At 50.5% G+C, this 13,304-nt stretch overlaps 1 protein-coding gene across 1 annotated transcript in view; it reads right to left on the reverse strand.

Moving 5' to 3' along the window:
* Window positions 1-13,304, reverse strand: part of CSMD2 (CUB and Sushi multiple domains 2) — a 305,276-nt gene that overhangs the window by 36,449 nt on the left and 255,523 nt on the right. Inside the window, exons 45-51 of the mRNA XM_037381617.1 lie at window positions 12,180-12,260; window positions 11,265-11,378; window positions 9,281-9,469; window positions 8,087-8,233; window positions 6,965-7,153; window positions 1,423-1,608; window positions 693-887 (exon numbers count right to left, since the gene is read on the reverse strand). Of these exons, the coding sequence (XP_037237514.1) occupies window positions 693-887; window positions 1,423-1,608; window positions 6,965-7,153; window positions 8,087-8,233; window positions 9,281-9,469; window positions 11,265-11,378; window positions 12,180-12,260 (1,101 nt within the window). The remainder of the gene's footprint in view (window positions 1-692; window positions 888-1,422; window positions 1,609-6,964; window positions 7,154-8,086; window positions 8,234-9,280; window positions 9,470-11,264; window positions 11,379-12,179; window positions 12,261-13,304) is intronic.

Genomic DNA, 13,304 nt, shown 5'->3' on the forward strand with positions numbered 1-13,304 from the left:
GAAATAAAACGAGGTCAGGCTCATGCTCCTGGATCTGGCTGAAGAGCTAGCAGGGGTAAGACTACATCTGTCACCGAAGCTGGCAGTTCCATCTCTAGAAACAAAGGGACACAGGAGGGAAGGGAAAGCTGCCATTCTGAAGAAGAAATTTTTCCGTCTCTATCTGCACTTACAGTGAAAAAACCCACCTTTGACAAAAGAAAAGATCCAAAGCAGAGCAGTCGTGTCAGAACTGAGCGAGCTGCTTGTTTGCCGAGAGTGTTTTTGATTTACAGGTGACACTGTTACCCTCGTAAACTTGGCATTTGCATACAATGGGAAGAGGTGAGGTTTCAAATCAGAATTTATCATCATCTTTCTTAAAAGCAAACTTCAGAGCACCTGGCACCAGTGACAGTGAAGCTGCTCGGACCCCCCCAGCAACAGACGAGCTAACGGGCTTGAGCTCTCACAGAACTGTTTAGAATAAACCAAACCCCAAGATCAACAGATGACCTCTCCCTGCATCCAAACTCCCTTCCACCACAGCGGTCCCACAGCCGTGCTCTCGGATGCTGCCGAGAGCAGCCAGGACCGTGGCACGTTTGCACGCCCACAGCAGAGCTTGCACACCCATCGGCCGGCAAACAGCACCCCCATTCCCTGCAAGGGTGGCTGGCCCTGGCGCGGCTCCGGAGCTTCGCTGCTCTTACTTTTACAGGTCGGCATCGGCTCGCCTATGCTCCACTTGCCATTGGCTTGGCACCTGATGACCCGCTGGCCCGTGTAGTAGTAGCCGGGGTCACAGATGAGCATGAGCTGGGCGTTGTAGTGGTACTGGATCTCGTAGGTCAGCCGCCACCGCCCGTGCTCAACTGCAATGCTGTTGATATCGGGACAGGTGACAGCTGAAAAACAGAGGTGGCGAGTCAGGGAAAAGAAATGCGATAAAGACATTAATAAGTGTTTAACTCCAGGGCATTTCAGCAAGCGTGTTGGCTTTTTAATGAGGGGGCCAGTATTAGCATCTCTGGTTTATGGGTGTTTTCCTAAAGCAAACATAAAGCTTGTTTATTTTAGTAAGCCTTCCAGGAACGCTGCTTTTCCCCCTTTTTTTTTTTTTTTTTTTTTTTTTTTTGTGTCCCACAAAACATCCGATCAAGGCTGATGGTGTCAGAGCCATGCCTGACGAAGGGGGAATCAGTTCAAAGGATATCCTCCATAGGATGGGTTGTTCCTTCTTATACAAAGCATCCAAGAAATTTTGGGTGGGGAAGCAAGACACCACGAGAGGGGACGGGACATCAGACCCAAGTTATGCAGGGTTACAAACCTGGTGTCCTAAAGAGTGCACCCGTGAGGCAAAGCTGCCCAGGGTAGAGCTGGAAGGCATTATTGAAGGGACTTCCCGAATTCCCCATAGGACTTGCTGCAAACACTCACCCACGCACTGCGGGGGCTGGTTGCCGTTGCTCCACTGCCCTGCCTGCAGGCACTCGGTGCTGGGCTCCTCGCCGGGCTGCAGCTGGAAGCCCTGGTTGCACTGGTACACGGCTTTCGTTCCCACTGTGTACTCCTTCCCAAAGACAACGCCGTTCCTCGGGGCTCTGGGAACTCCACAGGAGAGAGCTGAGAAAGGGGGAAAAAAACACCACCACAGCCGCGAAATCAGTCAGCTTCCAATTTTGTCATCGATTCGTGATGAGCTGAAAGCCCAGATCGCAGCTCTCCCATTTAACAGAAGCTCCAGCCCCCTGGTGAATCCCAGAAGCTGCAGCGAATTCCCACTTTCACCGAGGATCAGACCGTCCATCGGTGTGGTAACAGCAAAGCGAATGCTGAATACCAGTTTCTACTGGAAGAGGCTCTCGCTCCTACTTTCTATAATATCTGTAACACAAAATGTATCAACACAGCATTCAAAAGTTTTCACACAGAGATGAAGGATTAGATAGCAATAATGTTTTGTATTTACATCCGACAGCAGCAACAAGCTGAAACCCTTTTCCAACAGCACTTCTGGATTACATAAGGCAGCAAATTGTGTAATTATGTTGTGGCAGAAGGAAGGCTAAATTTAGCATTATGGCTGAGAAGGTAAGGGGGGGAATTCAGGGGAAATAAAAAAAATTGTTAACAGGCACAATGCCAAATGGCTGCTCAAGATGGCAGCACTTCGGAGAAGATGCTCTGCACCGCTCCTGCCGAAATCCTCAGCTCTGCGGCCAGGAGAGCAGCCAAACAGGGCAAGAAAGGGGACAGGCAGGTGGCAGAAAGATGAGCGACAGCCGAATACAGACAGACCAGACTCATGTTCATTTATGCTGCAAGAGTTTCACGAGACGGGACAAGCCTGGCTACCCCTCTTCCCTACCGCTGGGAACACCGGCACCGGGAGTCTGACACTCAAATCTGGTTTCCTCCATCAGCCTTCAGAAGAGCTGGGGAACCAAACCCCAAACCTGACCTGCCTCCAGAACCACCGCGCAGGTTCCCATCCCTCTCCGAGTCCTGGATCCAGGGGAAGCCCATCTTGCTGAGGCTGGAGATGGGCAGCCCACCTGCCCGGACAGGCGTGGGATGCCAAGGGGGAAGAGCAGCCTGGGACCTGCAGCGCTGCCACGGCGAGGCCACCAGCCAGCGGGGTGCCACCAGCCCCTGTGGGGCACCAGGACAAGCAGAGCCTGCTGGCAAGCACCAATACGGAGGCCAACACCTAACCCAAAGAGCTGTCTGCATTTTAAAAATACTCTAAAGGAAATCCATTCCTCCCCGGAGCAGCCCGAGCTGTTCCCGCCCAGCTAATGCATGAACTGGAGGCTGAGCCTATGTCTCCTGGGCCACATGCTGACACTTCAACACACATTCCCCATTCTGTTATTCCCTCTGCACACAAACGAGGGCTAGAAAATCAGCAACCTTAGAAAACTCGCCTGCTGGTGACACGGACTCCACTGGGCACTGGAAAGGAGAGACCAAGCTTACCGTACACAGCATCAGCACAACCACCAGAGATTTCCTACCGCTGAAAGTCCAAGATGCTTTCATCCCACTATTGCTACACGAGTCAGCCAGAGCCCCAGCCTGGAGCACAATTACACAGCACCTTGCAGAAGCTGGTGTTGCTAATAAGTGTGAGTAATTCAGCAGGCTCGTATTAGCACGATCAGGCAGATCCCTGGTTGAAATGATAATCACACGTATGTCACTTCATCGAGCTAAGAAGCTTGGCGAATCTCCGCACAAGGCTGGGTGTCTAGACAAGCAGCCACGCTGAATACCAATTTCGTTCTGAGGCAAAAGAAGAGGGGACCTGGCAAGTCCTGCTCTTTCTCTTGCACCCGGCAGTTCTCACATTATGACTTTCTGATGTTGCACCCAACACAAGAGGCTGGGGAGAAAGCTGCCCCCCTTCCCAGGCCGCTGCCCCCAGCAAAACCTTCTCCTTCCTCTGTTCAATCCTCTTCTGCACCCTGATACTTCGCCAAAACTCATCACCTCTATCTGCCACCAGGAAACTGAGTCACAGCAGCTGCAGGGAGGGACACCCGAGTGAAGAGAGACCAGGGCCACCGCGCTCCCGCTCAGCGAGCGCTGGCCTTTGCCTCTCTGCGCAGGGGGAGGATGACGATGACTTACTGCCTCCTCCTCCTCCCGGCAAGCCCCCTGCCCGCCTCTCAAGTGGTCAGACTGATCATTTGGAGTCTCTCCGCTGTGTAAATCCTGCCCTGATACAAAACTTAGCAATAACACAGTGCTTCTGGGCCAGACGCAGTTAATTAAAAATGTCATTAAGCCACCAGAAATAATAAAAAACCCCACTTAACCCTCTTCACCTGCAGATGGTTGGGCTACAACAAAGACTTGGACAGGGAAAGCCAACTGGGGCTGCAACCTCTGCAGCCCTGCCCTTGTGGCAGGATCCTTCCCTCTCCGCAAATTCAGCATCCTGGAGCAGAATGTGTATTAGCAAGTTTGTATTTAGAGCCCTTCAGGAAGCAGAGAAGCTTGATTTTTGAGGTGGCAATAAACTTGCCATCTGCTCCAAAAAGCATTTCTGAGACTCTGTGGGCACTGCAATCCACTGGAATTAAGAGGTGACAAAAGAGTGGGTGTTCGAGGGGAAAGCAAACCAGCATCTGGCTTGGAGACCCATGGAGAGCGTGGTCCCGGGAAGAAGGAGGAGAAGCACTTATGGGGGTTCAGAGGTACACAAACTCTGCCTGCAGGAAGATGATGTGCGAGGGAAAGGGACAGAGGCTATGAAAGCAAATCTGCAGCTGGGATTCCAAAAACAAAGCAGCTTAAAAATAGGCAGCAGAGACAGAAAAGGCGTATTAGATCATCTTGTGTTCTCCCCCATTGTGCCAACGCAAGATTGTTCCCTGCAGAATATTCTCTGCTGCTTCCATAAATGTCAGCTAGGAGTGAGCACGTAGTAAAGATTATTCAGAGGGGATTGGGAAGGGGAAGAGGATTATGCACTGGCAGAAAGGAGCTATGGGAAATGTCATTTGTTAACTAGACCATGTGTTTATGGGCACCCCAATTCCCCTCCTCCTGCCACTGCTGGCTGTGTGAGCAATTTATGTAGTGTTACGAATCGAATTCTCCAACCTCTGCCACGCGCTCCTGGCCACCAGAAAGGATGAGAAATGGAGTACGGCCCAAAACAAAAGGATGCCAGTTGGCTTTGAGAGCAATGTGAAGGGGAAAGGAGAAAAAAAAAAAAAAAAAAAAAAAAAAAAAAAGACAGTTGGATTTTATGTAGCTGAAGCAGGCAAGAAAAGCGCAGCCAGCCCTGGCTATCAGCTGCTGAAGCCGGGGGGGGGAGCTGCTCCACCATGAATTCTCCTACAGCTCCCACCCGCTGCCGCTCACTCACCTCCCGCATCCCTCTCAAGGCACCTGATAACCATGGGGCAGTATTAAGATTCCTGATGTAGATATGGGGAAGCAGTGAGAGGAGGGTGACTTTCCAAAAGGGGCTATTTCAGCCTCTGGATCTAACACCACCAGCGAGCTGTCCTCCTCGCTGGAGAGCCAGGCTCTTCCAGAGGGACACTGAGCTCCAAGATCCTGACTAAGCTGCTCTCTGTGTGGTCAGTGGACACCCCCCACCCCCCCGAGCTCCACAAGGGAAATCGGAGCACGAGCCTTCTGAAATGCTTAGAACTGCCCCCCGAATTCTTTCTCTGCTGGTGACTGCTGTGGACTGGGATCACGATGGAGCTCCGGGCATGGAATGCCTTCAGCTGAACCAGAATGGCACAGAGTGGGTTTAGTGCTTCTCATGTAGCTCCCATGGCAAACCTCCTTCCCACACCCCTCCGTCCCACGGCACAGCCCTGGCGTGCTCAGCAACACCACAGGAGCCCCCTGCACCCCCAGGCCATGGGTGGGTGGTCTGGCTCTGACTCCCTCCCTGGTGGCCTGGGAACTGGTGCTCAGGGACTTGTTTCTGCTTTGAATCACACCGCTGTCAGGTCATCCCTCATCCAAGAGCACCCTCTCCCAACCTCCCCACACACCTTCTCTCTTATCTCCTCCCCACCTCCATGTTTAAAACCCCACACACCATCACAGTTTTTGGAAGGAAACAGATTTTGGAGCTGAACACCAGGCTCAGATGGCATTCCAGCATACCAGGGCAATAAAAACTTAGCTGCATTTGTACCTATTCTTGATTACACCATTTCCCTCAAAAAAGATGCACTACATCAGAGAATTCCTCGCACTGGGCTAAGGATGCAGGAGGCACAGTTGCCATGACAGCCCCTCGTGCTGTTCATCTGCTCATTCCAGCACTCGGTGTTTGCACCTGTCTGTTATCACGGAGGCTCCATCGCTATCTGAGCTTGTGCCCAGTTTCCCAGTTCACCCTTGCCAACGGGACTGGGTAGCAGGGTCTTGGTTTACTGCGTTCCACTCACCTTTAAATAAATACAAGCCTTGGGAGGGCTCCAAGTGGATATAAGCACCCGCAGCACAAAACCACCCTTCGGCGACAGGACTGTTTGCACCCTCGTGCAATTTCCAAAGCGACTAAGTGATTTGGGAGCACAGAAAGGATTTTTTCAAGGCTCTTTGGTGCCTCCCACACTAAATAATCTTGTTTTTTCCTTATGGCTTGGACCGGACAACAATGCAGACAGTGCAATGAGATTTTGCCTGTGCTGTCTCTGTTTTCTGGCTAGTTTCCAGGGAAGTCAATGCAGTATCAATCCCCCGTGCTTGGTCCCCTTGGAACATGGATGAATGTTCAAAGGCATTGAAAGGCTTCATCAGAATAAAGATGGGCATTTCATCCACACAAAGGAACAGGGATGATTGGTGGGCTGAGGAAGAGGTGCAATCAGAAAGCGAACACAGCGAGGGAGACGAAACAGCGCTGAAGCAAAGCCCCCCGGGGCACGCTGCCCTGTCTTCCCCTCCACTCCCACGCCTGGAAGGAGCCCTGTGCTAAGTATGATATGTCATGAAGATTACAGTTAATTGGGAGGAAATGTGGAAAGAACAACTACATGCCTAAAGCTTATATGAAGCCAAGAGAAACGGGGCACCACCTGAATCTCAAGACATTTCTCATCCCCTGTTGAGAGACATTCCAGTTACAAAAGCTCAGCAGGACCCATGCTCCTGCCAGTTTTTCCAGATTCTTCCAGGCAATGGCTCTCCTGTCCTTAACCAAGGCTTGGCTGTGTCTTTACTGGCAGTTCCAACACTTCTACAGCAGCTGCCTTCACACAGCTAATTTTTTTCTCCCCCATCCCGAGCGCTCCCAGTTACTCCCTTCCCTCCCTGCCCACCTATTCCCAAGGACATGGAGAGGAGAGGAGCACCCATCGCTGCCGGCCTGCAGCTCCAAGCCTGTTCTCAACAGGGAACTGGAGCAATTACAGTCAGTTTTTATTTTTACCACATTTTCCTTAGTCCTTCCCAGGACTTCCCAGATCCTCATAACGCTCCGTCTGCCTGCTCTCACCTTGGCACAGAGGGATCGCTTCGTTCCAGTGGAAGTAGCCCTGAGGGTGCTGGGAGCAGGTGGTGGTGCTGTGGCCGACAAGACGGTAGCCCGCGTCGCAGCCGAAGCGGAGCGTGCTGCCAGGGTGCAGACCCGTCTGGCTGAGGATGAGCCCGTGGGCCGGCGGCTGCGGGAGGCTACAGTAAGGAGCTGGGAAGAAGGGCAGAAGTGAATAAATCAGTCACTGGATGGGCAACGTCAAGAGAAATTCTCTTCCTATTCTCGGGAATGACACCACGCTTCCCATAACCTAAGGCTGTACAAGAACTTGTGATGGATAAATAAAAACTCAAAGGGGGGAAAGAACGCAGGGCTAGTGTCCAAGTTTCACTCAGCTCTAGAAATAAAGACTAATTTCTGATAATTAAATATTACTTAATTCATTTACAGAGTAAAGTAATTATTTATTTATGACACACTGGCAACTTTTCAGCTCAGTTTTATAACTTCCATTAATTAAGATTTGCTAAGTTCCAAACCACAGTGATTCATTTTAAGGAATTCTCCGCAAACATTCAGCAGCCAGCAGCAGTTTTGTGCTGATCGAGCAGCCCAGGCTCCCCGGTCGGGATCCCATGGGAGCAGTGGCACAATGCCCGAGCAGGTGCACGGGATGGTTCAACCAGTTCATTGCAAATGCTGTAACACCATCAGTTGCGTGTAAGTTGTGTCTCATGCACCAAGCAGCTCCTAAACACATGTTCTTAGTGATGTTCATTTTCAAACATCTCCAAATGGCCTTGTGGCAAGGACACAGTAATTAACACGGCAATCTTTACTGTGAACTGCATGGGATGGGTTCCGTTCACCCCAAGCCATGTGGTCTACAGTTATATATTCTGGTTCTGATTTTTAAGAGGGGTTGAGAAACCAGCCAGAGCTTCAAGGTTTCTCCTGGAAAGGAACCTGCCTCCCCCAGCCTCACCAGTGCAGAACCAGCCCAGCTTTCTGCGCCTTCCCGGGCTTTGGCAGCTTCTGCCGACACAGATGGCCTATGCCCCTCTGCAGCAATTTTGTGGCGATCTTTGGCTGAAAAGACGGCCGTGCCCTTGGCCGAGCACCTCGCCCCTGCTGCCTACTCACCGGAGTAGCGGATTTTGAAGCCTTTTCTGCTGTAGGTGTGATCAGAGGACCAACGGAGATAGACTTTGTTCCCACTGCTGGTGACGGTCAGAGGGGCAGAGTAGTTCCCACTCAGCGACAGGAGCAGCGGACTCTGGCCAGAGGGACCTGTAAGGAAGGAGGGAACAAGGAAAAGTCAGGGCTGCCATGCAGCTACTCACAGGTCTTACGTGCCAGGGCGCGCAGAAGGAGTGGGCATGTTGTGGAACTGTAGCACGGCAGCTTTCGTTGTGAGTCCGGGTACAGCCGCTCACGCTCAGGGCTCTTTTGTGAACACGAGCTCCTGCGCAGACACCTGGCTCCTGGGGAACCGACGGCAGATCCAGCCCAGCTGACAGCAGCAAGGCTGGGATTTTGCTCCAGGCAGCACGCCCCATGCGTGACCACAGGAGCATCAGTGCAGCGTTTGTGTTCGGCGTGTAGTTACAAGGCTGCTTCGCCGTGAGTACCGACAGATCCCCAATCAGGTCATGAGAGCTCAGGGGTGTAGAAAATCTGGGCTGCGTGGGCTTCAGGGATGAGAATTCCCACCTTCCCAACTCGTCCCTTCCCAGCAATGTCTGCTACAATTTATCCCGGGAGTTTTCTAACTCCTTTCCCTTTGAAAAATACTTTCCATCTAGCAAAAAAAAAAAAACGAAAAACCAAACCATTGATATTTTCTTATGCAGAGAATCAATGAGTCTTAGAAGGAGCTTTCTCCAAGTCCAGGAGAAGGCTGTAGGTGCAGTGGTGGAAAGCCATCCCCGAGCGCTCTGGGAACAGCGATTAAGAGCTATCCAAACTGCTGCTTTTTCCTTTTCCCCTCAGCTGCTAAGCAAGTCATAGAATCACAGAATCGTTCAGGTTAGAAAAGACCTTTAAGATCACCGAGTCCAACCATTAACCCAGCACTGCCAAACCCACCACTAAACCCTGTCCCTAAGCATCTGCACGTCTTTTAAACACCTCCAGGGATGGTGACTCCACCACATCCCTGGGCAGCTCCTTCCAATGCCTGACAACACTTTTGGTAAAGAAACTTTTCCTAATACCCAATCTAAGCCTCCCCTGGCACGACTTGAGGCTGCTCCTCTTTTCCTATCGCTTGTTACTTGGGAGAGGGGATCGACCCCACCTCGCTACAACCTCTGGGCAAAGGGGTGACTCTCTTACCATCGAAGATTTCGAACTCATCATACTGCTTCTCACTCAGGAAGTACTCGATGGTGAGGGAGATGTTATACCCAGGCTCCACCTTCACCACCCACGAACAGGTCTGGAAGTGAGGGTAACTTCCCAGGAAGCTCTGGCTGAGGATCACACCGGTGGAGTCTGTCAAAACCTCGTTCATCGGACAGTGCACTGCAGGGAACGGGAAGGACAGACAATAAAAAATGAGTTTTCCTGTTCTGCAGAGGAAGAAAACACAAGATGCTATGGCCAAGAAGGTCTGTCCTGACACGCTAAGCCAAGACAGAGCCCAGCTCCCACCCACATACATCCACTTGGACCCTTTGGCTCGCAGAGAATCCCCAGACCCTGATGTAGGCTCCAAACAAAGCGTGCTGCATTTCCACAAATCCCAGCAATTGCCACATTGAAAGGAAGGGATGAAAAGCAACAATGCAAACAAACAATTACAAATGTCTTTGCATCGTTTCACATCTCTTCCGAAACGAACAGCGCTGCAACCGAGCAACCACTCTCAAGTTACAAAGCACTCCCTGGGAATCCCTGGAAGCTTTATTGCCTGGGTCAGAAAAAGGTATGCAGCCACAGGCTTCTCCCAGGTCACCCACCGAGCTGTTAACTAGGACTTCAGAAGTCTTTCTAGAATCACTACACCCCATTCAGCTTGCGGAAATACTAAATCCAGCTGAAAATGCTAAACATAAAGGCCAGCCAATACACCCCAGAAGAGGAGGCAAACACACAAAGTGAGCAAAAAGTGTAAAAAGATAGAGATTTTTATTTATTCATAATTGTCACTAAAGCCCAGTGCAAATGCTGTACTTATATTAATAGAAAACAGCCAGAACTATCCAGAAAGAACAGTGTATTCTTTCCAAATCCTTAATCCCATCAGTGATTTTTTGACCTCTATAAATTGGTGGCCAGATGTAATTTAAGCAGTCCCTTTACCCCCAGGCTAAGAACCATCAGTAAATAATTGAATGACCTCCCTTTCTCTCCTTCAGTTCATGCTATTTCAGAGAGAATAAAGCTATAGAAAAATATCCCATTATATGGTAAAAATGTTCAGATAGGAGGGAATGAAGGAGATGAAATAATCGCGGCTGGAGTGAACAAAAGTACCAGCAGGAATCCAGAGGATAAATAGGGGAACGTGGCAGCATGGAAACATCTCTGGGATCCCTCCTGCGCAGCAGCAAGGTGTACAACGCAGCATGCTCAGGGCTTTCATTTGTCTCCCATGTAATACATTCTGTGGCACTAATAGGGAAGCTGCTCCTCATGGGATTGCCTCGCTGGAGGAGCTCGCTTCGCTGCAGCCCTGCTCTTCCTTCTGCTGTTCCTGTGTCACTGGCAAACCATCAGTGCCGAATTCCTCCCCCCTTCCCAGGATAAGGATGTTTGGGTGACTGTTATAATGACTTCAGGGATGCAGTCAGACACACGCTGTCAGACCTCTGCTCAGCTCCACAAGCTGGAAGTGCCCTCCAGAATGGGGAATAAGCCAGAGGTCCCTCCTGTGAGGCAACCCCCCTGCCCCCCAGACAACGCAGAGACCCCACAAAATCCCTGGAGCCAGCAAAGGGGGTGCAGGAACTTTCCCCATCATTTATTAGGGAGCTGTGGCAATGAGTTATGCAGCAAATATCTCACTGTTATTCGCAGGTTGCTGCTCGAGCCCAGCCACAGTGCACACGGTGCATGGCACAGCCTGCGAGGCGGGTCGGGAGAACAGCCTTTCCCTGCATGGTGATGTCTCCTGACCCTCCTCACCAGGTCCTGATGGGTGATTTTGCACTATTGGGACCCTGGAGATGTGAGAGTTAGCCCCACAGATGCAACATGTGCAAGGAGACCTCCTCCAGTGCCACCCAGCTTGCTCCCTCCCTTACGAGCCCCCCTGCTTTGCAGCAGTCTGTGAGCAGGGGGGCTTCGGCTGCCACCCTGGGCACCCCAGCTTTACCTTCACATGTTGGGGGAGGTCCTTCGAACTGCAGGTGAGTGCCCAGTTTGCAGGTCAGGATTTCATTTCCAATCAAGGTAAAGCCAGGAAGGCATCTGTACCTCACTATGTCACCTACAGACAGAAACAGAAACCACCTTGATCTGAGAGAAGCATCAATTCATGCAGACTGAGCCGTGCCCTGGGAAGGGGGTACCACAGGGGGCAGAGACCTCTCGGCTGTGCCTCTGCCATCCAGCTCAGGCACGACCGTGCAGAAATAAAAGGCGTAGATGCAGAAATAAAAGGCATAGAAAGGCATGCTGGAGTCTCAGTCGGGATAAACTGCTGTCATGCCGCTGAGACTATTATGATTTGTGCAAGCTATTTCAGGTAGAGACTTTCCTCAAAGAGAGCAGACAGCGAGAAAAGCTGCTTTTAAAAAAAAATAATAAAAAAAAAAATCACAGCTACTTCGCTGGCTGCAGACACACTTAAAATGTGGATGTAACCGTGAGCCACAGCAAAAAAAATAAAATAAAATACAAAAAGCACAGTCAATATGGGTGAAAAGTTCTCAAAGGAAAGAGTAACGGCCTCTAAGCTTTCACACAAATCTTTGTTTGAAACGCCTGAAAACCATTATCGTGGCAAAGATTTCAGAATGTTTCTGAACAAGCTCGGGGCTCTCACAAAAGCCAAAGCACTTCTGCTGTACTAACAGAGAGGAAAAGCCTCAGGACAATCAGATCAGTTTGACTCCTTGTGAATATCAGGTGCTGAGCAAGGTCCTGTGCAGCTCCCCACGCAGTCACCCATGGGAAGAGGTCTCCTGATCCCCCAGATATGGGGTGACAGGACCTGTGGGTCTTCCTGGGGGCACTGCCAGCAGCTGGCGAGGGGGAACGGAGGGCTAGGAGGCCCGGGAGAGGCTACCTATGTTAAATTCTTCGTTCTCGGTGATGATTTCTGCGTTGGGAACGATGGTCGGAGGCTGACATCTGAAGAGCTGGTAGGCTGGAAGAGCAAAGGAAGAGTAGCAGAAGTTAGGCTGGGGGTGAAGGCAGCCACAGCCATCTCGGTGCTAAGCACCACGGACATCAGCGCAAATCCTCCCTCTCCACAAGTAGCAGGAATCGGCAAAAGTGCAACCAGCCCTTTCCCCCTCCAAACCCTACAGAGATGGATCCAGGTATGGGTCCCCCAAAGCAGCTTGTTCCAGTTTTTTTACACCTAATAGGAAACACATTGTTGTCAGTCAGTGGAGATGCAGGTGCCCGGACAGCATCTCCGGTCAGTCCGTCTGGATGATGGGTGCTGATGCCAGGCAACGTTACCAGCACCTTTTGGGACAGTACGGGAGAAGACGCTGGTGACCTCAGTGGAATCAGGTCCACCTCATGACAGGCAGAGCCTCAGACTGCTCCAGCACCAAGCAGATCACAACAATTATTCAGAGAATTTCATCCTTACCGCCTGTCCTCAAACAGAACTCACAAAACTCACTGATTTTTTTTTTTTTCAAAAACTTGGAATTATTCGTTAATTTCTTCTGCAAATAATTGCAGGAGTGCTAGTGTTTTCAACTGCAAATCCTATACGTAGCTTGCAGTTCACAACGTAACCTATGCAAGGTTACTGTCAGTGCCTCATGGAAGGCACAACAGGCAGACCTTGCACTCTTTGCTGAATTAGGTGTTTTTTTCAGGAGTACTATGTAGCTAAACGGGAAAAAGAAATCCTGTTGATGCGCCAAAATAATTCCTTACGGCTCACGCACCTGACCGAATACATTGCAAACAGCCCATTTTCCACCAAAAATTCAAGATCAGCTAAAGAAATGCACTGCTGACAAGCATGTGGGTGCATAAGGCTTGAGCACTGCACTGCTTATGAAAATAAACACACAGGAGCTATGAACACTGTTAAATTGAAAATATGGTACTGGGAACTAAATGAATATTAATGGAAGACATTTTCTGCTATTTGCTCAGCACTTCTCTGCATCTTTGCTCCCCCTGCACCTGACCCTGGACAAGCATAACTTCCTCTGAAATTTAT

Source organism: Falco rusticolus, chromosome 3 (genome assembly GCF_015220075.1).
Source record: "Falco rusticolus isolate bFalRus1 chromosome 3, bFalRus1.pri, whole genome shotgun sequence".
Lineage (NCBI taxonomy): Eukaryota > Metazoa > Chordata > Aves > Falconiformes > Falconidae > Falco > Falco rusticolus.